The sequence below is a fragment of the Conger conger genome, chromosome 10 (genome assembly GCF_963514075.1).
Source record: "Conger conger chromosome 10, fConCon1.1, whole genome shotgun sequence".
Classification (NCBI taxonomy): Eukaryota; Metazoa; Chordata; class Actinopteri; order Anguilliformes; family Congridae; genus Conger; species Conger conger.
This window is the reverse complement of record NC_083769.1, coordinates 5,330,072-5,357,828: the sequence shown is the minus strand read 5'-3', so window position 1 is coordinate 5,357,828 and position 27,757 is coordinate 5,330,072. Positions and strand designations below refer to the sequence as shown.

At 49.8% G+C, this 27,757-nt stretch overlaps 1 protein-coding gene across 2 annotated transcripts; it reads left to right on the top strand.

The window, feature by feature from the left end:
• The first annotated feature begins 375 nt into the window (after positions 1 to 375).
• Positions 376 to 22,748, top strand: LOC133139184 (BTB/POZ domain-containing protein KCTD20-like). 2 transcript variants are annotated; one of them, XM_061258566.1, is made up of 8 exons: positions 376 to 582; positions 9,680 to 9,768; positions 10,237 to 10,396; positions 11,089 to 11,191; positions 11,347 to 11,467; positions 17,417 to 17,614; positions 19,999 to 20,109; positions 21,311 to 22,748. In XM_061258566.1, exons 1-8 carry the CDS (start codon positions 494 to 496, stop codon positions 21,565 to 21,567), a joined length of 1,128 nt encoding a protein of 375 aa, XP_061114550.1. In that variant the 5' UTR covers positions 376 to 493; the 3' UTR covers positions 21,568 to 22,748. The 2 variants fall into 2 exon arrangements, with proteins under 2 accessions (XP_061114550.1, XP_061114549.1); XM_061258565.1 differs by having other exon boundaries at positions 10,219 to 10,396.
• Positions 22,749 to 27,757: the final 5,009 nt, after the last annotated feature.

Genomic DNA, 27,757 nt, shown 5'->3' with positions numbered 1-27,757 from the left:
CGGGAGGATTAGATTTAGGTTTTATGCAAGAAAATGAATGGAAAAGGACAGAATTTACAAACCTATTGCAGGATGGACAGGCGTTTAGTCCTGAAAATACTTTATTTATCACCCGTATAGGTGGGAGACGCTATTAGCTTCATCATTACAAAGCATTTAAAATAAAATGACCAAGATGGGTAATGGATAGCCAGATTAGTATCAACAAAATAAACTGAAATCCCTCATTGTGTAATTTTCAAAAAATAACTCAATCGTATGATGTTCAAATTCCTTTCCATACAGTTGTTTGGCTAATAGGCAGCCTATCCATGCACCAGCTGGGTGCTGCATATGTTTGTGGCGAGACTGCGGTAGGGAGACCTGGAGATCTGTTAAAGACTTTTATTTTGGCAGGCGCCGCGGTAGTATGCGCTTGAGGGCAGGGGAGGAGAGACGAGACAGGGAGCACACGGGAGCAACGGCAATGTAATTCAAATTTCCCGAGACCTCAATGAGCTGGCAGTTTCCAAATTGTGAATCTGACAGAGCCGAGAAGCCCCTCAGTCATGCTGTGAACGACACGGAGGGCATGAAACGAACGTAAGTTTAGCAGTGTTGTCTCCCCCCCTGACAGTTGCTGAGATTGCATGCGTGCAACATGTAGGGGCTAGCTGGGTTTTCAAAACGGCTGTACATTTAGAAGCTTGTACGTTGACAAATACCGACAGCTAACTTATGTTAATAGCGACCAAATGATAGCAAATGACCATTTACGTTAGTTCAGTGATTTCAGCTCTGTATCTGCATGAAATGATATTCGTACTAATCCAATTCGAATAAACGTTCAAATTGGCCATACATGTTCTGTGACAGTAACATAACTTTGATAGCGATCTTTTTGACTGGCCAGCTAATATTAGCTTGCTAACTAATTGGCAGACACGCCAGAACACGGATCGTGTATGTAGCTAACGTAGTTGATCAATGGTATTGCTAAGTACAGATATCTACAGACGACGAATACATACAGGATTTCACTAGGCATTCGCCGACGTTAAACTATATAACGTTCGCTAAGTTACAGTAAGCCGTATGGACTGTTAGCTATAACTATTAGCTAGCTAGCCATCATAAGGCTGAACTAAGGTTACCTTTCTGAGTGAATCAGAACAAAGAAATGTGGATTGTCTGGCAGTAAGGGGGGAACATTTTGTTAATATGCTTCGCAGTTGTGTTAGCTTTCCACAAACAATGTAACGTTAACTTCGATGACGCGTAACGTTAGAATAGAAGGAACTGGAATTTTAGTTTGACACTTGTAAATGCGTGTAACTTCATATTTTGCGAGTACGTTGCTTTGGCATTATTTACGTTTTAAGTTGGAACTGGCAATATATAGCTTTATATCATATATATATATATATATATATATATATATATATATATATATATATATATATATATATATATATATATATATACCAGACAGTATGTTGCAACTTGCCAGTTTCCTGACTATTTCAACTAGTTAATTCTTACTTGGATAGTGTGGTAATACAACGAAGCACACGGAAAAAAAATTTCCACGAGATTTTAGTGTTGGGATAGTCGGCTGTTACCATTATGAACAAATACATGTTTTGGCAAAATTCTGTTATATTGCAGTATTTTGGCAAACATGTTATGTTTACTTTTAAAAGGTAACGTTGCAGCTGTCATGTTCAGAAAGTATTTTCTTGTATTGGATCCTCCTGAATGTAAGGCGAATATTATGACTGATGTGTGACATTGATTATCATATGAGTGATGGCTAACTAAACCATTTTGGACCTTTATCTCTGAGAAATGCTCGGGGATATTTGCTGTGGGCAGGGAAACCCCACTGGGTGTTTTAGACAGCAGCGGGACACTACGGGAACCTTAAGTTGTTCGCCTGCAATGTGGAGACACACTGAGCCCCCCTCTGCGCGTCGGCATTCATATGTGCAGAGCGGATTGTCCGTAACATCTACTGCCACCTATTGGTACCTAGATGTAACGGCACAACCTGCGGTCAGCCTTCCTCTAATTTACGGTGGTGCTACCGGGAACGGGGGGGGGGGGGCACCCAACTAGGAATTCGCGCATACTGTGCTTCTCCCTCTCATGCCACTTACTGATTGAAGGCGGTTGTTGACAGCATTATGGTTGGGTGTTAGTATTGGGCTTCCTCCAGAAACCTGCCTCTTCTTCTCTAGCCAGCCCCGTGCGTGAGCAGCATCTTCACTGCCACCCCTGCAGTGCTGTGAGCCTCATGCTCAGGCGCACACAGGTAGTTTGTAGGTTCCTGAGCGTGGGCCCTGGGGGTGTGTAAATCTCCAGCACAGCGAGCGCAGGAGCACGGGGGGGGGGGGGGGGGGGATGAGAACGTGGCGGTGACCGATGAGTCTAAAGAATGCAGTCGGCTAGCTCTCGCATAGCGGGAATTTAATGAAGCGAGGTACACAGTGCCCCCCCCCCCCCCCCCCTCCCCTAACACCTCCTTACCACTCTCTCTGGTCATCTGGCCTTCCACGCTCTCTGAATCCCAGCGGGACACGCAAGGAGCTACGGCGGTGAGACGGCCTGGCGGTGTGGTCCCGGGGTCCCGTGGGGGCACCGTGGGGGCGCTGTGAGGGCGCCGTGGGGGCGCTGTGAGGGCGCCGTGGGGGCGCTGTGAGGGCGCCGTGGGGGCGCTGTGAGGGCGCCGTGGGGGCGCTGTGGGGGCGCTGTGGGGGCGCTGTGGGGGCACTGTGGGGGCGCTGTGGGGGCGCTGTGGGGGCACTGTGGGGGCGCTGTGGGGGCGCTGTGGGGGCGCTGTGGGCGCGCTGTGGGGGCACTGTGGGGGCGCTGTGGGGGCACTGTGGGGGCACTGTGGGCGCGCTGTGGGGGCACTGTGGGGGCACTGTGGGGGCGCTGTGGGGGCACTGTGGGGGCACCGTGGGGGCGCTGTGAGGGCGCCGTGGGGGCGCTGTGAGGGCGCCGTGGGGGCGCTGTGAGGGCGCTGTGGGGGCGCTGTGGGGGCACTGTGGGCGCGCTGTGGGGGCACTGTGGGGGCACCGTGGGGGCGCTGTGAGGGCGCCGTGGGGGCGCTGTGAGGGCGCCGTGGGGGCGCTGTGAGGGCGCTGTGGGGGCGCTGTGGGGGCGCTGTGAGCGCGCTGTGGGAGCACCGTGGGGGCGCTGTGAGGGCGCCGTGGGGGCGCTGTGGGGGCGCTGTGGGGGCGCTGTGGGGGCACTGTGGGGGCGCTGTGGGGGCGCTGTGGGGGCACTGTGGGGGCGCTGTGGGGGCGCTGTGGGCGCGCTGTGGGGGCACTGTGGGGGCACCGTGGGGGCGCTGTGAGGGCGCCGTGGGGGCGCTGTGAGGGCGCCGTGGGGGCGCTGTGAGGGCGCTGTGGGGGCGCTGTGGGGGCGCTGTGGGGGCACCGTGGGGGCACTGTGGGCGCGCTGTGGGGGCACTGTGGGGGCACCGTGGGGGCGCTGTGAGGGCGCCGTGGGGGCGCTGTGAGGGCGCCGTGGGGGCGCTGTGAGGGCGCTGTGGGGGCGCTGTGGGGGCGCTGTGAGCGCGCTGTGGGAGCACCGTGGGGGCGCTGTGAGGGCGCCGTGGGGGCGCTGTGGGGGCGCTGTGGGGGCGCTGTGGGGGCACTGTGGGGGCGCTGTGGGGGCGCTGTGGGGGCACTGTGGGGGCGCTGTGGGGGCGCTGTGGGGGCGCTGTGGGCGCGCTGTGGGGGCACTGTGGGGGCACTGTGGGGGCGCTGTGGGGGCACTGTGGGGGCACTGTGGGCGCGCTGTGGGGGCACTGTGGGGGCACTGTGGGGGCGCTGTGGGGGCACTGTGGGGGCGCTGTGAGCGCGCTGTGGGGGCACTGTGGGGGCGCTGTGAGCGCGCTGTGGGGGCGCTGTGGGGGCACTGTGGGGGCGCCGTGGGGGCGCCGTGGGGGCGCTGTGGGGGCACTGTGGGGGCGCTGTGGGGGCGCTGTGAGCGTGCTGTGGGGGCGCTGTGGGGGCGCTGTGGGGCACTGTGAGCGCACCGTGGGGGCGCCGTGGGGGCGCTGTGGGGAGCCCGCTAGGCCACGGTTCACGCTCCCCCGGCGAGCCGAGCGGCTCTCAGGCTGGAGGCAGCTGCTCCTCAGGCACCGCTTCGCTGGCGCCCCATTGGCTGGGGGCTCTGTCCCGACTGAACACTTCCTCTCTGCTGCCATGCAGTTCCTGTCTCAGGTTCTCTTGGGTCTTAGGTGATTTGTATCAAAGTGGTCACTGCCCTCTCTCTCTCTCTCTCTCTCTCTCACACTCTCTCACTAACTCACTCACTAACTCACACTCTCTCACACTCTCTCACACTCTCTCACACTCTCTCACACTCTCTCACACTCACTAACTCTCTCACTAGCTGTCTCTCTCACTAACAAACAAACTCACTCACTCACCCTCCCCCCCCCTTCCTCGTAAGGTGAGCTCCACTCCCTCGGGAGCTGTACAGGAGGCCTGTTCCCATGCCCTGAGCTCGGCGGAACAGCTTGTTCCCGTGAACACTTTGAGAGCTCTGCGGGGCTCCCGCGGATCAACAGCCAGATGCTGTCTCATTGCTCCTCCGGAGAAATCGGCAGAGCGGGTTTCAGTGTGTCACGGCACAGCGTAGAAAAGCCAGGAGCGAGGGACGGGCAGGACGTTATGCCGACGGCGTTACGAAGCATCTCGCGTATTTCACCCTCAGAGGATGTGAGTCATCGAGCGACCTCTCTTTCCAGTGCGGTGGGGATTAATTATTAACACCGGCGGGGAGGCCAAGGCCCGCCTGACCCGCGACGTCATCCACACTCTTGTCTGCGATCCGGGAATATCTTGCGGGTTTACTCGGCGCACACAGTGAGTGTCAGGGCACCCTGGCTGCTCTGGAGGGGCGGGGTCGACAGGAGGACTGACCTCTGAGTCAACGGTCGGCTCGCTCCTGTGAGTCACTCCGAGTCAGAGCAGCTGCTCAGTGACTCATGCAGTGCAATGCTCTGGTGCAGGGATCAGGTAGGCTGAGTCACGGTCCTCCAGGGCAGGGAACTGCTGGTCCCTCCCCTCTCCCTTTACCCGGGAGTCAGGTGTGAAGACAGTGTGGTAGCACTAAATGTTCAGTTAATTACCCGGGAGAAAAGAAAACCAGGGCTGGATTTTGATTAGAGGGCCGGAGCTGATGATCCCTGCTCTCGTGTCACCCAGGTATGGGGGAACATCTGCAGCTCACCTGTGACCCCAGGTTTTTGAGCCTCAAGTCCGTCTGTCAAGCCGCGTGTGAAGAGTCTTCCTCTGACTCATGCCTGTGTGAGCCCGATGTGCAAAATGGCGCAAAAAAAAAAAAAAGGTACTGGCCTCTGGACCAGACAATTTTGGGTTAAAATCCTGGGTGAGTCACTCTTCAAACAGGTTGTTGCAGTTTAGAGGCTCTCTCTCTCTCTGTCTGTCTCTCTCTCTCACTCTCTCTCTGTCTCTCTCTCTCTGTCTGTCTCTCTCACTCTCTCTCTGTCTCTCTCTCTCTCTCTCTCTCTCTCTGTCTGCTGAGCACCTGAGCTTGGCCTCGGGAAACGGTGACTTCTCAGCCTATCGTGTGCGCTCTCAGCCTATCGTGTGCGCTCTCAGCCTATCGTGTGCGCTCTCAGCCTATCCTGTGCGCTCTCAGCCTATCCTGTGCGCTCTCAGCCTATCCTGTGCGCTCTCAGCCTATCCTGTGCGCTCTCAGCCTATCCTGTGCGCTCTCAGCCTATCGTGTGCGCTCTCAGCCTATCGTGTGCGCTCTCAGCCTATCCTGTGCGCTCTCAGCCTATCGTGTGCGCTCTCAGCCTATCCTGTGCGCTCTCAGCCTATCCTGTGCGCTCTCAGCCTATCCTGTGCGCTCTCAGCCTATCGTGTGCGCTCTCAGCCTATCGTGTGCGCTCTCAGCCTATCCTGTGTGCTCTCAGCCTATCGTGTGCGCTCTCAGCCTATCGCGTGCGCTCTCAGCCTATCCTGTGCGCTCTCAGCCTATCGCGTGCGCTCTCAGCCTATCGCGTGCGCTCTCAGCCTATCGTGTGTGCTCTCAGCCTATCGTGTGTGCTCTCAGCCTATCGTGTGTGCTCTCAGCCTATCGTGTGCTCTCTCAGCCTATCGTGTGCTCTCTCAGCCTATCGTGTGCTCTCTCAGCCTATCGTGTGCGCTCTCAGCCTATCGTGTGCTCTCTCAGCCTATCGTGTGCTCTCTCAGCCTATCGTGTGCTCTCTCAGCCTATCGTGTGCGCTCTATTGAGGATGGAAGCCTTAATGACAGCCAAGACTCCAGTTCTGGGCTGGCACTGGCAGTACCTGCTGTGGGTGTGCTAAAAGAAGTCTGAATTTGTTTGTGTTGCATATTGTTTCCTCCCCTGAGGAGGGAGGAAGTTTTCGCTTTGTGGGGGTTATGGTGGTGAAAGGCTGTGCGTGTTCTTGGTGGGGGGAACTCCACAGGAAGCCCGAATGGGATGGATGCAGCCAGGAGTCACAAGTTTTCCAGGCCGAGGTCACCCCCGCAGCTGCTACTGCACATTCCATTATCGCCATTTCCTACCCCATGCACATGCGCACACACACACACACACACACACACACACACACACACACACACTTGTAAACAAGTACACACCAGCACACGCACTCATTGTTGGTGCAGTGAGTCAGTGACCCTGTGTTTGGTGTTGTGTAGTCCTGGGGAGCGCTAAGCTTCTACAGCTAGCTTCTGGCTCATCCTCTCCACGGGACCCAAAAGAGGAGAAATTTGGGCTGCAGAGGGTGGTAAGGTGACCTGTCCCCATGGTAACAGGTCCTTTCTCTCACTCTTTATGACGTGCTGTTGGCATGGTGAGTAGATGTGCAGGTTGGGGACAGCCTGTAGCCCCAGTGGCTAAGGTGTATGACTGGGACAGCCTGTAGCCCTAGTGGCTAAGGTGTATGACTGGGACTGGGTTGGTGGTGCAAGCCCTGGTGTAGCCATGATACAATCTGCACAGCCCTTGAGCAAGGCCCTTAACCCCACATTGCTCCAGGGGGGTCTGTCCCCTCCTTTGTCTAATCAAACACAACGTCACTTTGGATAAAAGAGTCAGCTAGATACATGTTAGGTGGCTTTGAGCCAGTCACAGTGCTGTGCAGTGATGGATGTTCAATGTTGTTAGTGATTGATTTCCTCAAATCGTTCTGGAATGTTGTTGAATTCGGGTTTCAGTTAAGGACACGGTACAGGTGGAAAATAACTGGGTGTGTAGAAGTGTTGTTCCAGAAGAGGCTGTGCTGTTTGTCCTTTGCATTTGACTGGCAAACAAGGAAGAGAATAACCTGGAGAGTTTTCAGCAGGTCTGAATGTGCCTTTATGAATCAAAGTTCAGAGAGATGCCAATAATAATTTATTACACATTGATGATTTCTACATTATTTATTTATTTTATTGACTTTAGGTCACCTTCTATTGTAAATTACAAATAATAATTTGTAATTGCACCTAGATTGGCAACATGGCATCACATGTTGCCCTTATTCTGTTAAGATAGAAACCATTTGCACATTTTCTAGACCTGGGTTAATTCTATGCTCAGTTTAATTAGGACTTTTTTTAAACGTAGGAAACATTTTTCTTGGATAGTTTTATGTAGAAATATCACAGTACGTGTCTTGCAAACATTCTCAAGTCAGATGACAGCATTTGTATGGTGTGTGAGCGATTAACTTTCTTTTTGTGATGGTTAAACCTGCTTGTATTGGTGGAAAGGGCTGAAGTGGGTCCAGCCCATTCGCTGGCACACAGCAGTACTTATGCCTACAGGTACTCTCACCTGTGTGGCAGCCACCCACCTGTCACTAAGGCTGACTCCAACCGCTGCCTGACCTGAGAGACTCAGACTACCTGACCTGAGAGACTCAGACTACCTGACCTGAGAGACTCAGACTACCTGACCTGAGAGACTCAGACTACCTGACCTGGGAGACTCAGACTACCTGACCTGAGAGACTCAGACTACCTGACCTGAGAGACTCAGACTACCTGACCTGAGAGACTCAGACTACCTGACCTGAGAGACTCAGACTACCTGACCTGGGAGACTCAGACTACCTGACCTGAGAGACTCAGACTACCTGACCTGAGAGACTCAGACTACCTGACCTGAGAGACTCAGACTACCTGACCTGAGAGACTCAGACTACCTGACCTGAGAGACTCAGACTACCTGACCTGGGAGACTCAGACTACCTGACCTGAGAGACTCAGACTACCTGATCTGAGAGACTCAGACTACCTGACCTGAGAGACTCAGACTACCTGACCTGAGAGACTCAGACTACCTGACCTGAGAGACTCAGACTACCTGACCTGAGAGACTCAGACTACCTGACCTGAGAGACTCAGACTACCTGACCTGAGAGACTCAGACTACCTGATCTGTGCGAGTCATCATCTGTTGGCAAGGGAAGTATTGCCGAGAATAAAGTCCCCATGAAGAATGCCTGGCAGGGAGCCTGACTCTGTATTTGTCAGGTTAATGAGTTAGGAAAACGTGTCCGTGTACACGGCGTACCCGTCCAACCTGTTACTCTCCGGTGTGCTGCGTGCCCCGGGCCAGCCGCTTCACCTACGCTCTCCTGACTCGCTGCCTGCCCCGGGCCCCGCAGTGCCTTCCTCCAGCTGCTCCTGCCTCTGGAGCGCTGTCTGATACAGCACTGCTGAGGTATCGCTCCCCCGGCCTTTAGCCGTGTGGATGTCCCCAAATTCACTTTGTGTCAAAACTAGTAATAATAATAGTAGTAACAACTATACACTCATCGAGCGCTTTATTAGGAACTTTTATTTTATTACACCTAGTTATTTGTGCGATTATCTAATCGGCCAAATGTGGGGCAGCAGTGCAATGCATACAATCATGTAGATACAGGTCAGGAGCTTCAGTTAATGTCCACATCACCCATCAGAACGGGGGATAGAAATGTAAGTGACTTTGACTATGGAATGATTGTTGGTGGCAGACACGGTGGTTGGAGTGTCTCAGAAACTGCTGATCTCCTGGGATTTTCACACACTAGTCTCTAGAGTTTGCAAAAAATGGTGCAAAAACCTAATTAAAATCCAGTGAGCAGCAGTTCTGCAGACAGAAACGCCTTGCTAATGAGAGACATCAGTGGAGAACGGCCAGACTGGTCAAAGCTGACAGGAAGGTGACAGTAATGCAAATAACCACGCATTACAACAGTGATATGCAGAAGAGCATCTCTGACCACACAACGCATCATAACTCCAAGTGGATAGGCTACAGCAGTAGAAGTCTAAGAAATAAGTCTAATAAATACCTAATAAAGTGCTCAGTGAGTGTATATAGTACCTTTCATACAATTTATTTGTTGCCCAAAGCGCTTAAGTTTGTGACTCGGTTTACAGAGTAAAGCCGTACCTTCCCTGTTTGGGAAGGAATTTGGCACCATTAGATAAACTGAGTCTACAGTGCTTTGGAGAAGAAAAGAAAGAAAAAAAACATTTTTTTTGAATGAGAGCCAGCACAGTATGGGTGTGATGGAGAGTAAAGTCAAAGTGTGATACAGTGCGAGATATGATATGATATATGATATATGATATGATGTCCAATAGTACCTAACAGAATGAGGCTCAGGTGAACGCTTCTCATGGTGAACTCCCTCCATCTTCAGGTCCCAGGTCAGCAGTCCTAGTGGTGAAATCGAGCGGACGCACTCTGTGGCTGAGAAGGCACTGAAGACAGAAGAAGAGAGGAGGCCTGGTAGGTCACACACCGCACGATGCGTTCTCTTCTGTTCAGCAATAACACCTGCAACCGGCTTGAACCTTGTTTTATTGTGGGGCGACATGGCTCAGGCAGTAAGAGCAGTCGTCTGGCAGTCGGAGGGTTGCCGGTTCGATCCCCCGCCCGGGCTGTGTCGAAGTGTCCCTGAGCAAGACACCTAACCCCCAAATGCTCCTGACGAGCTGGTCGGCGCCTTGCATGGCAGCCAATCGCTGTTGGTGTGTGAGTGTGTGTATGAATGGGTGAATGAGAAGCATCAATTGTACAGCGCTTTGGATAAAGGCTATATGAATGCCATTTACCATTTACCATTATTGTCATCAGCACTTGTGTAGAGACGGCCCATAGGCCGCAGTGGGCAGACATTGGGCAGCTTCCTTTATGTACGTGTTGAAATGAAGGTTAAGGAGCGACACAGGGCTGTAGTTTGCTCTGTTCTTGCAGCACGGAGCAGGTGTCGAGGCTCGGACATGAGTGGGCAGGTGGACGGGGGGAAGGACCCGGTGCCCGGGGTCCATGAGAGAGTCACTCTGCTGGTGGATGGCACACATTTCGTGGTGGATCCTGCAGCCTTCACTGCTCATCCTGATACCATGCTGGGCAGGTAAGGCTTGGCCAATAGTAGGAATAAGAATCCGATATAAATATCACGTTTGGCAAAATTGGTTAAAAAGGGAATCGTGTTTCATAATAAACTTACAGTAATAATCTTTTTAAATAATATTCAAATAATAACAATAAAAAAAATAATCAGCTTTTTGTTTTGCATGAAATACAATTTATAAAATCTTTTAAATCCAAGGTTGTATTAGTTATAATGCGTTATTCAAGCCTTACCGGAGGAACTGTGTTTACTAAATTTTAATTCTTCCTGAAGCAGATTGCGAGCAGTTCGTTCCTTTTCTGAGATTTCTAGAATTCCGGAAATGTCTTTGGCCGCACAACCTGCGCTCACGCTCACACCAGTAAATGCGTTTGAGATTTCCTTATCTGTTGCCCACAGACCTTTACTTTGCATAGAACTTGAATCATTTGGAAGTCAGCCATTAAAAACGCCAAACAACACTGAGGACATAACTTTGAGTCAGCTCTGCAACTCTGAGACAGCCCTACAGAGCAGACCTGGGTGAAATACGTAATTGTTTTGGATTGAAATACTCGATACTGAGCTCAGAGACGGCAAACCCCGTCTTCCGGTCTTCTTGCTTGGCTCAATCGCACCAGGCAAGATCAGTCGAGCACAGAGAAGTATTTGAATCCAGAGCGTCGTGTCTGACCCGGTTGTTGCCGATGCAGGATGTTTGGTCCGGCCCGGCAGCACAACTTCACCCGGCCCAACGGGAAGGGCGAGTACGAGCTGGCGGAGGGCATCAGCGCCGGAATCTTCCGAGTCATCCTGGTGAGGGAGGCCCGGATCCACCCGACACGCGCACGTTCTTCAGATTCAGATTAAGACCCGGAGCTGTTGTGACCAGAGCCACAATTTAGAATGTTTCAATGATACTCGCCGTGGATGTTAAGCATGCGGGCGATAAAGGAGTCTTGTTTTGTCAGGATTTTTACCGGACGGGAGTCCTGCGTTGCCCGGACGGCATATCGGTCGCTGAGCTGCGAGAGGCCTGCGATTACCTCTGCATCAACTTTGACTACAGCACCGTCAAGTGCAGGGACCTGAGTGAGTACGGCCAAACTCAGCACCGCCATCTCAGGGGCCTTCAGGTCAAAGGGCTATGAAGCCCTGCCCCAACTCCCTCACAGTTTGGTATCCCCAAAGTAGTAACGGCAGACCTGGGTCAAATACGTAATTCTACAAATACAATGTTGAAATACAAATTTATACACTTTAGTGAGCTTGTCTGATGTAATGGAACCTATGAAATAAAATGGAAGCCCCACCTTCTGGTCATCTTGGTTGGCTCAATTGCACCAGGCAATATCAATCGAGCACAGAAAAGTATTTGAATCCAAACCAATTACGTGTTTGACCCAAGTCTGAGTGACAGTACCTTAGCTTTTCTACTAGTTGGCAAAAACCGTAGCATAGTGTAGTTATAGCAGCATGCTCTTTTGAACACAGTCTGTTCTGGTTCTTGGTGGACTTTAATACAATGTAGGCACCATAAAATGGAGTCTTTTCACCGTCCCATTTCATGTTGATTCATGGTGGTATGTTCAGCCCCGAAGGGCTTCCGTTCATAAAAGCAGCAGCTTTGTTAGTTAAATACAGCTGAACAGGTGTTTGTATAAATGACACATTACACACAATATTGACCTTGTGCCAGGACATGAGCGTTTCTTTGTTCACTCTGAGCTTGTGGAAAATTCCTTCTATGTATATTTGGCACCATTCTTGGCAACCTCTTGAGACTGTTGTGCGTGAAAATACCAGGAGATCAGCCTTTTCTGAGATACTCAAACCACCCTGTCTGCCACCAACAATCATTCCATGGTCAAAGTCCCCTTTTTTCCCCATTCTGATGGTTGATGTGAACATTAACTGAAGACCTGTATCTACATGTGCATTGCACTGCTGCCACACAATTGGCTGATTAGTCAATAAGTTAAAAAGTATGTGTAATAAAGTAAAAATGTTCCTAATAAAGTACTTGGTGAGTGTATAATAGTGATATTCCATGCCATTTTTCAAAACTGAATCTTAAGTTTTGAATAAATGATTTAAATGTATCAGCATGATTTAAATGTATTGTAAATGTACATTTTGTATTGACATTTTTTACTTATTTGTTCAATGCTGCTTACTTACAGGGTCCCCGGGTCTTTCTTGCTCCTTTAATTTCATGTCGTTGAATTAAACTAACCTTCTGTTGCAATGGCTGCTTATCAGGAAAAGCACCCCTGGTGCGCGTAACACCCTGCCCGCCCCTAGCCTGCCTTCCTTCCGCAAGGCGGCCATTTCAGAACGGCCCCTGCACAGAGCAGCTGCCTCTGCAGCCCAGACGCACTGCAGGCTGAGCCCACAGGCAGCAGGCTGAGCTCACAGGCAGCAGGCTGAGCTCACAGACAGCAGGCTGAGCCCACAGGCAGCAGGCTGAGCTCACAGACAGCAGGCTGAGCTCACAGGCAGCAGGCTGAGCTCACAGGCAGCAGGCAGCAGGCTGAGCTCACAGGCAGCAGGCAGCAGGCTGAGCCCACAGACAGCAGGCTGAGCTCACAGACAGCAGGCTGAGCTCACAGACAGCAGGCTGAGCTCACAGGCAGCAGGCTGAGCTCACAGGCAGCAGGCAGCAGGCTGAGCTCACAGGCAGCAGGCAGCAGGCTGAGCTCACAGGCAGCAGGCTGAGCTCACAGGCAGCAGGCTGAGCTCACAGACAGCAGGCAGCAGGCTGAGCTCACAGGCAGCAGGCTGAGCTCACAGACAGCAGGCAGCAGGCTGAGCTCACAGGCAGCAGGCTGAGCTCACAGGCAGCAGGCTGAGCTCACAGGCAGCAGGCTGAGCTCACAGACAGCAGGCTGAGCTCACAGGCAGCAGGCTGAGCTCACAGGCAGCAGGCTGAGCTCACAGGCAGCAGGCTGAGCCCGCAGGCAGCAGGCTGAGCTCACAGGCAGCAGGCTGAGCTCACAGGCAGCAGGCTGAGCTCACAGGCAGCAGGCTGAGCCCGCAGGCAGCAGGCTGAGCTCACAGGCAGCAGGCTGAGCTCACAGGCAGCAGGCTGAGCTCACAGGCAGCAGGCTGAGCCCACAGGCAGCAGGCTGAGCTCACAGGCAGCAGGCTGAGCTCACAGGCAGCAGGCAGCAGGCTGAGCTCACAGACAGCAGGCAGCAGGCTGAGCTCACAGGCAGCAGGCTGAGCTCACAGGCAGCAGGCTGAGCTCACAGACAGCAGGCAGCAGGCTGAGCTCACAGGCAGCAGGCTGAGCTCACAGGCAGCAGGCTGAGCTCACAGGCAGCAGGCTGAGCTCACAGACAGCAGGCAGCAGGCTGAGCTCACAGGCAGCAGGCAGCAGGCTGAGCTCACAGGCAGCAGGCTGAGCTCACAGGCAGCAGGCTGAGCCCACAGACAGCAGGCTGAGCTCACAGGCAGCAGGCAGCAGGCTGAGCTCACAGGCAGCAGGCTGAGCTCACAGGCAGCAGGCTGAGCTCACAGGCAGCAGGCTGAGCTCACAGGCAGCAGGCAGCAGGCTGAGCTCACAGGCAGCAGGCTGAGCTCACAGGCAGCAGGCTGAGCTCACAGACAGCAGGCTGAGCTCACAGGCAGCAGGCTGAGCTCACAGACAGCAGGCTGAGCTCACAGACAGCAGGCTGAGCTCACAGGCAGCAGGCTGAGCTCACAGGCAGCAGGCAGCAGGCTGAGCTCACAGGCAGCAGGCTGAGCTCACAGGCAGCAGGCTGAGCTCACAGGCAGCAGGCTGAGCTCACAGGCAGCAGGCAGCAGGCTGAGCCCACAGGCAGCAGGCAGCAGGAAGTAAAGCAGTCAGACTTTAATGGACGTGATTTAGCTGTGTCTGCAGCGGCAGGCCGCTTGCGGGATGCGGTTTTACACACGCTTGCATTTCATTTGCCAGACCTCCGCCGCGTTAGAATCCATCCTCAGCTAAACGCTTGAGCAGCCTAAGGATTTTAATACTGCACTAAATTAGATTCCTTTTTTTCCCTTTTTTAATCTCCCTTTTTCTTGCCAGTTTGGAATGGCCAATCGTGTTTTTATCAGAGTGCATTTCTGCAACCTGTGCTATCGATTCAGGAGGGGGCGAACAAGCGCACGCTGTCCTCGGAAACCTGTGACATCAGCGCCCGTTTCTTATCAACCAGACCAGGGTCAAATACGTCATTGTTTTGCCTTCAAGTAATTTTGTACGTTTACTTGGAAACCCCACCTTCTGGTCCTCGAGGTTTGATTTCAATTGATCAGTAGGTTAAAATTGCACCAGCCAAGATCAACTGAGCACAGGAAAGTAGTTGAATCCAAACCAATCACATATTTGACCAAGGTCTGAGTGACCTTTTCCACTAGTTGGCAAAAAAAATAACAATGTGGGAATATGCTTGTGGGGTCATAGCAGCGTGCTCTTTTGAACACTGCGTGTTCTGATTCTTGGTATACTTTAATACAATGTAACAATGTGGTTAGGTCTGACACGATGGTAATTGTGGATTGTGGTTCAGCGTGTGACACAGCAGTAATGGTGGATTGTGGTTCAGCGTGTGACACAGCAGTAATGGTGGATTGTGGTTTGGTGTGTGACACAGCAGTAATGGTGGATTGTGGTTCAGCGTGTGACAGGACGGTAATGGTGGATTGTGGTTTGGTGTGTGACACGGTGGTAATGGTGGATTGTGGTTTGGTGTGTGACACAGCAGTAATGGTGGATTGTGGTTCAGCGTGTGACAGGACGGTAATGGTGGATTGTGGTTCAGCGTGTGACAGGACGGTAATGGTGGATTGTGGTTTGGTGTGTGACACGGTGGTAATGGTGGATTGTGGTTTGGTGTGACACGGTGGTAATGGTGGATTGTGGTTTGGAGTGATACGGTGGTAATTGTGGATTGTGGTTCGGTGTGTGACATGGTGGATTGTGGTTTGATCTGACACGATGTTAATGGTGGATTGTGGTTTGGTGTGTGACACGATGTTAATGGTGGATTGTGGTTTGGTGTGACACAGCAGTAATGGTGGATTGTGGTTTGGTGTGACACAGCAGTAATGGTGGATTGTGGTTTGGTGTGTGACACGATGGTAATGGTGGATTGTGGTTCAGCGTGTGACACAGCAGTAATGGTGGATTGTGGTTCAGCGTGTGACACAGTGGTAACTGAATCTGCAGGAAGCTTAAAGTTCCCAGCAGGCCCCACCTGTAGGGGAGGGATTTCTGGGACTTTTCACCTAGACTGTTTGCGCTGTATCAGGTAGCAACACCTGTGTGAGACGGGAACACCCCAGCGGGTAGTGGTGCCCTGGGGCCTCCATACCCTGTGTCACCAGCCTCATTATGCACACCCACGCTTCTAAATCCAGCTCGCTCAGGGACCAGGGCCGCTTTCATTAGTTCTCTTCATTAGTATCGGTTAATATATTCCACTCATGCTAGTATAAACTCTTTTATATTGTAGTAAAACCTAAGTAGCCTAGCTGTATGCCTACATGGGCTTTACCACTGTTCTTTACCACATCCTCTTAAACTGTCTAATTTATGTATTTTGGGGGTAGACATCCTTTACATCTTTTACAGCGTTTGTTCTGCTCAAATGCTCATTCTATTCTATCTCTTTTCAAGGTCTTGTTTTGAGTTGTTTTTTTTATTATTATTCTGTGACTGTCTTTATCATTTCTGTTGTTTTTTTCGGGTGATTGTCTGTTTATCAGTCAGGTTGGCAGTTGAGCATTACGCTCATGTACCTAAATGACCTGCATGGTCCAAACACTTTTTAGTGACCCACTAAAAGCTTAACACAGCCTGCTCCACGTAATAATTTATGTATGATTTATGTTTGAGGGGTTTATAGCTGTATTTATCTGCACTCCATTATGAAGGGTGTCATGGACCCACAGAGACCCATATGTTTACTGAGAAGGTGTTAGTCCTGCATTTGCTCATTGAGTCATGAAGGCCATAGCTTATTTGAGTATTACATGACCCTGTGTGAGAACACCAGAGAGTGAGAGAACCTGCCGGAGTTTCTCCAAAACCTCACGGATATGAGATGGCGTCAGTCTGTTTTCACAGCCAGGTTTGGAAGGCCCCGTATCACGCTAAACATTTGCTCAGTCAAATATTTAACCGTGTTGCAGTCCTAAACGAGGAAGCTGGCTGAAAACCCCGACACATGGTAATAAGCAGAATACCCATTAATATTCACTGAGGAGTTCAGAAACCCTGAATAAAAAGTCAGATAGTTGAGTCACAGCGCTGGCCTAGTTTTCCCCGCCTGGAGTAGTTGTGGGTTTAGCGGAATGATCCGGAGCTTGTGGAACCAGGTGCACTGGGGAGGAACAGCGGGGTTATATTATTTAAATATTAGTCTCTTTGGGAGTGTGAGAATATTTAAATGTGAGGGAAGGGGAACATGCAGCTCTCGTTAGACTCACGACTGGCCTGTCTCTCAAGTGAATATTAAAGGTACAATAGGTAACTTCTCTGTGATCGCGCGGACGTTGAAACGCCATTGGCTGTGGCAATTAGAGCCAATTTTCAACCAATGAGCTTGAATTATTGTACAGTTATACAATGTTTTGGTACAGAATGTCAGGTAGTCAACTATATATTAGTTACTATTTATTTATTACTATAAACACAGGCAGAGGGTGAGTCAACATGTCAGTGAGCCTTTTTCAATGGCATTTACAATGGTCTTGTAACAACATTTAAATACAAAAATCTTACCTATTGTACCTTTAAATGTAAGGTTAGATGGCCTTCATTAGACTGACGTCCCTCGTGGGTCTGTCTCTCAGGAGGATATTTGAGTGTGGGGTAAGGGGAACGCAGGGCCCCCGTGAGGCTGACGCCCTGCCCTGTCTCTCAGGAGGATATTTGAGTGTGGGGTAAGGGGAACGTAGGGCCCCTGTGAGGCTGACGCCCTGCCCTGTCTCTCAGGAGGATATTTGAGTGTGGGGTAAGGGGAACGCAGGGCCCCCGTGAGGCTGACGCCCTGCCCTGTCTCTCAGGCGCCCTGCTGCACGAGCTCTCCAACGACGGGGCGAGACGGCAGTTCGAGGGCTTCCTGGAGGAGCTGGTGGTGCCGGCCATGGTGTGCAGCGCCCAGGGCGGGGAGAGGGAGTGTCACATCGTGGTGCTGACAGACGACGACACCGTGGACTGGGACGAGGAGCACCCCCCGCCCATGGGAGAGGAGTACTCTCAGAGTAAGAGCTCCCTCTGCTGGCCTGGAGCAGGAGCCCCGCGTCGGTCTACAGGGGTGCACAACAAGGGCCGATCCATTTCAGGATTTGGTGCCAACTTCTGATCTTAAGATATGATTGATTCAATTCAATAATTATCTGGCGTGTGTATGAGCACCAGCTACAGCTGCAGACTGCAAGTGTATCCTAATGATTTTACTGTGTTCAAGTACAGGCTTGAACCAGGGTAATTTATAGAGCTGTCAGCAAATTGAAAGCAAGGCAGTTGGTTGGAACAAAAACCAATACGCAGACCAGCCCTCAAGGACTGGCGTTGTGCACCCCTGGTCTACGAGTTTGCTCCCCTTAATGATCTTTTTGGGGTCCTCGCATATCTCTGTTGTGTAATGATGCATTGTGACGTGTAATTTTTTATTTTTATTGTTTAGGCAACAGTCGGAGCACAGTTCTGAATGTGTGCTTTAGAAGTTCTACGTATATCAAAATGCGACACATCACGATACTTCACTACGCAGCAGAAATTGTATTAATTATTTAATTAGCCCAATCATTTACATGATATGTAATTTACAGCCAGATTCATTACATTACATTACATTACATTACGTGGCATTTAGCAGACGCTCTTATCCAGAGCGACGTGCAACAAAGTGGAAATCAAACACAAGTATGAGTGCTAAGAGGACCTGAGAGGACAGTACAGTTCCGAGTCCTAGTGTAAACACAGATAAATTCAGTGGTATAAACAGCAGCAAATGTTCTTATCTTCTAGTGTTTTATTGTCTAATTTACGAGTGATTTGGTCATAGTGCATATGGCTGATCAGCTGATTGAGCTCGGGTAACCGCAAATGTGGAACAAGGACTGAAGTAAAAACCAGTTCCGGGTTTTACTCGGTGAGGTTATCCAGCCAACTCCGTAATCCTGCTTTGTGAAAACACCCCCGTCTGCTTTAAATCCTGCTGGTTTTCCACCCTCGCTTTACCTGGGAGTCAGGTGTGAAGACCTGGGAGAAAAGGAATCCAGTGCTGGATTTGGAGAAGCTGTCAACCCATTGTGAGAGAAATTGAATTTTGCACAATATGGAGTTTAAGAGCCCTCTGAGTGTAAGCCAAGCCAGTGATCAAGGGGCAGACTGATCTACTGACGTATACGTCAATGAAGGGAAACAGACACTACCACTGCGGCATATTAAAGTGATAAAGTCCAATACAGCTACAGTTCTGTTCAATAAAATAGCAGTACAACATCAAGTGTAGATGTTGTAGTGTTATAGAAAAACAGCAGACCCGGCTGTCATGACATGCACGCTGCTTGTTCTGAGTAATTGACATTGAAAGAGGCGTGTTCAAAATAATAGCAGTGTGGAGTTTAATTAGAGAACTCATTCATTCTGTGAAAAAACAGGTGTCATTAATTGTCCTTTATTAAGGAGGAAGGGAAGCAAATGTCATAAAATATATTTCCTTCTGAATTGCTAACTAAAATGGGCTGTTCCAAACATTGTTCGGAGGAACAACTTCATTTGATTTAAAACGTTGATTGGAGAGGGGAAAAAGTATAAAGAAGTACAGCAAATTATAGGATGCTCAGTTAAAATGATCTCAAATGCTTTAAAATGGCAACAAAAACATGAAACAAGCTGAAGAAAACGAGCAACTACTGTTAAAACGGATGGAAGAATAGTCAGAATAGCAAAGATTCAGCCATTCATCAGCTCCAGAAAGATCAAAGATGATCTACAATTACCTGTAAGTGCTGTTACAGTCAGAAGACGTTTGATCGGAGCTAAGCTATCAGCAAGAAGCCCCCATGAAGCACCATTGTTGAAAAAAGGGCATGTGCAGAATCTGTTAAAATTGGCCAAGGAGCACATCGATTGGCTCAAAGAGAAATGTCGTAACATTCTGTGGACTGATGAGAGTAAAATTGTTCTTTTCGGGCCTAGTGGTCGTCGACAGTATGTCAGACGACCCCCGGGTACTGAATTCAAGCCACAGTACAGTGTGAAGACAGTGATGCATGGTGGTGTAAAGTCATGGTATGGGGATGTTTTTCATACTGCGGTGTTGGGTTCATATACCAGGGATCGTGGATCAGTTTGAATACATCAAAATACTTGAAGAGATTATGTTGCCATATGCCGAACAGGAAATCAAGACAACAAGACAACGGCCGCAAACACAGGAGTAAGCGAGCAACATCTTGGTTCCAGACAAAAAGGATTGAGGAGGAAATGACTCCTATCAGTCTCCATTATGTAGCCGTGTCGGGCTTTACCGCCCAAATATCCAGCAGCTGTTGAGTGATCTGGTGCTGTAGAAGTGGTGATCTGATGCTGCCGTTTACTTTGCTGTCCTCCCTCCCTCCCTCCCGTCCGTCTGTAGTCCTGTACAGCACCAAGCTCTACCGCTTCTTCAAGTACATCGAGAACCGAGCCGTAGCCAAGGCTCTCCTGAAGGAGAGGGGTCTGAAGAACATCCGCATCGGGATCGAGGGTGAGACCTCTCACTGCTTCACACAGCCAACCCCACATCATTACACTGGGACATCAATACACTTACACTGGGACATCAATACACTTACACTGGGACATCAATACACTAGGGCATCAATACACTTACACTGGGACATCAATACACTGGGACATCAATACACTTACACTGGGGCATCAATACACTGGGACATCAATACACTTACACTGGGACATCAATACACTAGGGCATCAATACACTTACACTGGGACATCAATACACTAGGGCATCAATACACTTACACTGGGGCATCAATACACTTACACTGGGGCATCAATACACTAGGGCATCAATACACTTACACTGGGGCATCAATACACTGGGACATCAATACACTTACACTGGGGCATCAATACACTTACACTGGGACATCAATACACTTACACTGGGACATCAATACACTTACACTGGGGCATCAATACACTGGGACATCAATATACTGGGACATCAATACACAGGGGCATCAATACACTTACACTGAGGCATCAATACACTGGGGCATCAATACACTTACACTGGGGCATCATTACACTGGGGCATCAATACACTGGGGCATCATTACACTGGGACAGCATCTCCCTCATGCGCTTCACAGATAACCAGAGAATACTGCTGCAGGTTTACCCCATGGACATAGGAGGCTTAAAACGGAATTTGATGTCTTTTTATTTAATTATGTGGTGTTTTTTGTCAGGCTCAGAGTTGGGGTTATTTCAGGCAATTCGTTGAAATTTAATTAACAAGTGGGATTAAAAAAAAATAAATGAATGCCATTAGGATTTTCCAAGGAATTAATCGAATTTGAACTAACTACCTGAGCTAGGGTGAAATGGAATTGAACGCCAGCTGGCGAGCTGGATGCAAATGCGGTCAGCCTGCCAATCCCAGCCTGTTTTATCATGGTCCAGCGTGTTATATCATGGTCCAGCGTGTTTTATCATGGTCCAGCTTGTGTTATATCATGGTCCAGCTTGTGTTATATCATGGTCCAACTTGTTTTATCATGGTCCAGCGTGTTTTATCATGGTCCGGCATGTGTTATATCACGGTCCAGCCTGTTTTATCACGGTCCAGCATGTGTTATATCATGGTCCAGCGTGTTTTATCATGGTCCAGCATGTTATATCACGGTCCAGCATGTTATATCACATACTCTGTTCCCCAGGGTACCCCACCTGCAAGGAGAAGGTGAAGCGGAGGCCGGGCGGGAGGTCGGAGGTCATCTACAACTACGTGCAGCGTCCGTTCATCCAGCTGTCCTGGGAGAAGGAGGAGGGGAAGAGCCGGCACGTGGACTTCCAGTGCGTGCGCAGCAAGAGCGTGCCCAACCTGGCCTCCGCCCCCACCACCCCCACCCCGCAGGTGGACGAGCTGGACCGGCTCAACGGGCCCATGTCCTCGGACCCGCCCAACGACAGCTGAGCCCTCCTCCCCCACAGTCCCAGTTAGAGCTGAGGCCCTGCCCCCCTCTTGTAGTTCTCTCACGAGTCTGGACTACAACTCCCATGACTCCCGGCAGCAGTGCATCCGCCTGTCTGAATGCTTTTCGTTGTCGTGGCGAGATGGGTCTCTGCCATGCAGGTGTGACCGAGAGAGTTCCTTTTCTGGGAAAGAGGCGGAGCTGAAGGTTTGTCTGCTGACACAGCTCTGTGACATTCTGATTGGATAATTCTTTTGGAAGTTTTTTTGTGGGGGTGGTGGTGTAGATAATGGCATCCCCCTCACTGGTGGAGTGTCAAACCGAACAGAGGTGTCACATCTTAAAATATAGCAGATCTTTAGTGGAGAATTAACAGGGGGAGTACCAGATATGTGGCTGCTCTAAAGGAGTAAGGCTACAGTTTAAAAACCTCTGGAAGATTGCTCCTGTGTGGAAAAAAAGGTGAAAGGTAGCTTTAACCCAAATTTCCCTTGACCCTACAAGCAAGGTTAAAAAAAAAAAGAAAAAAAAGTGAGATTGATTCTGAGATGGGATCCTGTGAACCTTCAGCATGAATTAGATGTCATGTGACGTGAATACACGCGGCTGTCGCGAGCTTCTGCCCAACACCGCTGAGAGCCGTTTCCCGCTGTTCCGCAGGGCCGTTCACCCACCATCCGCTGGCATGAGGACTGTGCAGCCGACGGCCACAGGGACTCGCGTGCGTGCGTGCGTGTGTGTGTGTGTGTGTGCATGAGTGTACAGACGTGTTTCAGGGATGCTGCGTGTTCATGTGTCCAGACGTGTGCATGCCGTTTGTGTTTGTTAGCTGCAGGGACGCTAGCTGCTCGTTAGCTCCGGTTTCCAGCTCGTTCAGCTGCCTTGGTGCCGCCGGCCTCTGATTGGCTATCTGCTGCACCCTGCTTTTCAAAGCCAATGTTGTTTTAGTTCAGTCCTGCTGGTTTGCGTTTTAATACATGACCAAATGCATCTGCCCAACTGTCAGGTTCGTTGTTTGAACCACTTTCTTTAATCACTTTAAAAATGTGTGGATGAAAACTGTGGAGAACATTTCTATACATATTGTCGATATATTATTTCTACAAAGGGTATGTCTACTGTATGTTACTGATCTGAAAACAGTGTGATTTATATTTATTATAAAATAAAGGGTTTGTTCAGAGCTGGTTATGGTCAAATTTCTTCACTGATCAATCATTCTAATGCATTTGAACTGATTTGCACAACTCTTTTTTAAGTTATGTTCACACCAAAATGTTTCAGTATTTTCATAATTCCACTCTTGGAACTTGCAGAGACGCGGGGCCTCCGTGTGATGGAGACATTGTTCAATGTCATTAACTCAAGGGGCTCATTCCAATCCCTTATTTTTCTCCTCTTTTTCTTGCCCTGAGCTCTACCTATCAGGAGAGGCTAGGAGAAGATAAGCAAAGACGGGCAAATCAAGAACGTGAATTCGGCGAAAGGAACTTCAGTTAGAAGCCACTTCAGTTCGGCATGCGTGGCAGATGGCGAGAGATGGACCCACAAGTCGATCATTTATATGTCAGACCTTCTGAAAAAAATACTTCTGCAAAGGATGCGCTGATGTTTTCTCTCAAAGGAAAGATTGGGAGTTCCTAACTTCTACTTCTAGCTCCTAGGAGGAACATTTAAGGGGTTGGAATGTCCTTTAAGATGGCGGACCTTGATTGATTTCTGCGTCAGGAGCAAGTGAAAGATAAGAGGAGAAGAATAAGTGATGGGAATGAGCCCCTAGGCCTTGCTGCAGATACTCTGTTCTCCTGTGATCGGCCCAAATGGGGTGCAATGCATGATGGGAGGTTTGTCCCAGCCACTAAAACACACCATGTTCTTCTAATTCCGGTGAAATTAGGCCTTTTAGAAGATACGTGTGGCCTAAAGAACATTAATTTGGAATAATGTGGAATGGAGTTAATATACACTGTGTATTTCTGTGGAGCACACAACCTCCACTCTTCCCTTAAGGGACAAAGACCACAAAGTTATCCAAAACTGCATTTTTATATTCTGATGAATACGGAAAGTCTTCTTTTTAAAATTTCAAGTGCAAGCAGGCAGCAGGCCTGACTGAAATAGGCTACTCATCGTTTGGTGGTTGTGTATATTATATATATATGTATATTAGTTCCAGAGTCCAGCATGGTTTCTTCATTGCATCAGTCTGAAAAACATCACCTATTTCTAGTCTTCGAATAGAACAATTTGTTCAATACTGAATTACTTTTCTGTGCTCGATTTATCTTACCTGGTGCTACTGAGGGCGTGCACTTTTTGACCGAATGTCATTTCAGGATCCAGTGCACCAGACCAGCTCAGTAAAGCAGAGAAAAATATTTGAATCCAAAACCATTACGTATTTGACCCTGATATATACACGGTGACATGGAATACATGTGAAAGCTGCAGGACTGCAGTGTACAGTGACACTGGCCTTCAAACGGAATAAGCACAGGGCAAATGGGACTGCTTCTATGTACAAGGGTGCTTTATTGAATGCTTCTGAAGATCCACCAGCATTTGGCCAGCATTAATGCTTCTTTCACACAAACAAGATATGCTCTATACTGCTGCCTGGTGGGCAGACAGAATTAACATTCAACCATTCAGGAGAAAGAAAGAAAAAATTAAATTAAACATGCACACGTGTATATACATTTTGGGTATTTAAGGCGGAAACCATTTTAAGATGGAAGGAAGGAAAATTACTCCAGGGGTCAACCCTAGCTTTAGCTGCATTCATGGCACCTCTCTCTCACAACCAGTTATCACTCTACTCCTCCCAGAGGACTGGAGTTCAGGAACCCCCCCCCCACCCCCCTTTAAACTCAGTTTCCCATCAGCCCTTGTGCTGAACCCCTCTTTACATCTACCTGCATAACAGTTGTTTTCAAAAGGAAAAGCAAAACGGTCCCTTTAGGGAAGTGGCCCATCTTGCCCTGGTCCAGAGAGAGACCGGCCCGCCCTCGCAGCTCCTGTGCGCGCACACTGTAATGCGTGTGAACATTACTGATATAGCGCGTATCATGATGTATGACCTACATCATAACATGCACACGATACGCTGTAATGTACACGCATCACAAAGCACCAACACACCTCCAAAACCACACTGTGTTCCCCGCACGCGACAGCTTTTTTTTAAAGGAGAACATACTTGTGAACACAGCGACCGTTCTGATAACCCTTCGTTCGGTTCAATTCGGGAAAAGAAGACCCAAACCATATCGTGTACGCGCACCTAGTGATATGAGCAGGCCTCGTACCGTAAGACGGGTGCACGTGAACACCGGCGAATACCGGCCAGGGCGGTGGAATGCTAGAGAAACACACTGGTGTGTGTGTTTGTCGTCCTCGCTATTCACCGCCTCACACGGTCGTGAGATTTCAGCATCAGAAATTTAGAGCAAAGCCCCGTATAACCCAGTAGACCCTGAGAACAGAATAACCTAGCTTACTGCACTAGCCCTCATATAAAACGCATCAGAAATAATTTTAGCCAGCAAATTAATCATATATTTACAAAGATTGCCAACCCCTTCACAGCGCGCACACAGTCAATCCCCAGCATACACCCGTTAAAAAATTAAAACCATTATTCCAAATCAGCATTCACGCGTAACAAGCGCACCCCTTCGAAAGCAAAAATACGGGTGTGGTTCTCCCGCCTGTCCCTACAACACAAGACCAGTCTTAGAGGCTTCTTCTGTATATATATATCGTTTAAAAATACTCTCAGTATGCTTAAATATCCTTAGCGATCCGTAACAACAGCTGCGTTCAAAAACTCTACTGGAATGTAGCCTGCCTCACGGGGAGCGGACATTAAAGCATAAGACATTCAGATGGACTGACGCTCTCCTTGAGGAACACACACGTGCACACCCACCCACACACGAACATAAATACTATTGTGCACATCAAACAGGTACGTGACACACTGGCAAGCGCACACACGGAGCGCACAGACACACACAACACACCCGCAGGAGCGCGCAGAGACACGCGTGCTTAGCAGACTGGGCCTGTTGCGCGGCCTCGCCGAAGGAACGAACAGAACAGCAGTTCTCATTTCCGCTCTCGTTTCTCACGCTGAGCGAGTGAGTGGAGCTGGCGGAGCGAAATCTCAATCAGCCTGCCAATCACGCGCAAGATCAGAGAGAGGAAACAGAGGAAACATCCACTCTGACTGTAAAACAGTGCGCTTACACCCGGAGAGCACAGCAGTGATCCAACAGGCTGGAGACAGAAACAGCTCTGCCTTCTGCCTATGAAACGCTCACACAGGCCCTGTCTGATAAACCAGTGTGTATGTGTGCGCATCTGACTTTTTTTGCAGTGCAGTTCAGCGTACAGTGATGACATTACAGGGATAGGTGGAACAGTCTGGCTCTCATTCACACACCCTACTGTAGGCCAGCGAAGGAAGACAAAGCAGTCTGAGCATGCTCAGAACGGACTCCCCCAGACCGCCCAAACCCAAAATGGCCGGACTTAATTTCCTCCCACGGTCTCTCCCGCGCTCTCTCCCACGCTCAAAACGCTTCTGGTGCCGCTTCCTGCGGCTGCTGGTGTTGGTGTTGGTAAAGTATGGATCTGGCATATCAGTCCACCAATGAGAGAGAAGACGGAACGCTAACCACCAATGAAGTGTCCTGAATGGCCGCTGTGGGCTGGGGGGGGGTGGGGGGGGGGGGTGGGGGTGGTAAAGATTAGTGAGTCTAATGGAACGCAGAACATCATCATAACAAAAGTGGTGTCAAACACAAGTCCATCCATAACTTGGTGAGCGCAGGTGAGAATAAAACTCCAAAGATCCAGTGTCCCAGTGTAAAATTATTGCCTGCTTTCTAATGTCAAGCTTTTGGCATGATCATGCAAGACCCCACCCGCTCACCCAGTGAGAACAAAATCACCGATCAGGTCGAAGCAAAGACGCAGCAGTGACCAATCACATCAGGACCTGCCGGCCTGCCTCCTGCATCAGCTGGCATACAGCATTTGGGACTAAAGGCATACCCCCCCCCCCCCCCTCCCCCGACGCCCCGCAAACAGTGACCCCCATACCCGTAAGACCTGCCAGCCAATGGGAAGCAGGAACAAAGTGCTGATAGGCCAACCTGAAAAACAGCTTAAGTGCTTAGACCCTGGAGCAGCAGCGGTATACGAGAGTGCTAAAATAAAGTACAGTGTGAGCCGTTATGAGTTGAACACTGAAATGAATGTTTTTCTTGTAGGCAGAGAAAAGGGGACAAATGCTGGAGGCTCCCCTTTGAGCTCGGAATGGCGCAAGTGACCTGTTCTTATGAACAGAGCGAATCAATTCAGCACTGAGCACAATGACTCAACAGAGCGAATCAACTCAACACTGAGCACAGTGACATCAGAGTGAATCAATTCAGCACTGAGCACAATGACTCAACAGAGCGAATCAACTCAACACTGAGCACAGTGACATCAGAGTGAATCAATTCAGCACTGAGCACAATGACTCAACAGAGCGAATCAACTCAACACTGAGCACAGTGACATCAGAGCGAATCAATTCAGCACTGAGCACAATGACTCAACAGAGCGAATCAACTCAACACTGAGCACAGTGACAACAGAGTGAATCAACTCAGCACTGAGCCCAGTGACAACAGTGAATCAACTCAGCACTGAGCACAGCCCCTCAACACTGAAAGAGTCTTTGGTTAATGAGTTACTCGTTTAGCACAGGTGGTGGATATGTGGGGACTCAGCGGGTCATTCCAGAGGAAGGCAGATTTACATTATTTTTTAAATACACTGACAAAAACATTGAAGATATAGAAAAATCCCAGCTGTCCCTACCCATAAAGCCCAGAAAGAGAAGTAGCCCTTGACTGAAAGAGGCAGCGTGTGTCAGTGTGTACCCAGGTCAGTCCTGCTGCATAGTTTTCACAAGCTGGTGTGTGTGGGTAAAGTTGGGGCTGGTGTGTGTGCGTGGAGTTGTGGCTGGTGTGTGTGTGTGTGGAGTTGTGGCTGGTGTGTGTGTGGAGTTGGGGCTGGTGTGTGTGTGTGGAGTTGTGGCTGGTGTGTGTGTGTGGAGTTGGGGCTGGTGTGTGTGTGTGGAGTTGTGGCTGGTGTGTGTGTGTGGAGGGGGGGCTGGTGTGTGTGTGTGGAGGG

Excerpts from the sequence above, each read along its gene's own strand:
- LOC133139184 (XM_061258565.1), top strand. The coding sequence starts at position 494 with ATGAGCTGGCAGTTTCCAAATTGTGAATCTGACAGAGCCGAGAAGCCC. Across the intron at positions 11,192-11,346 it reads GAATCTTCCGAGTCATCCTG|GATTTTTACCGGACGGGAGT; the intron begins GTGAGGGAGGCC and ends TTGTTTTGTCAG. Across the intron at positions 11,468-17,416 it reads CGTCAAGTGCAGGGACCTGA|GCGCCCTGCTGCACGAGCTC; the intron begins GTGAGTACGGCC and ends CCTGTCTCTCAG.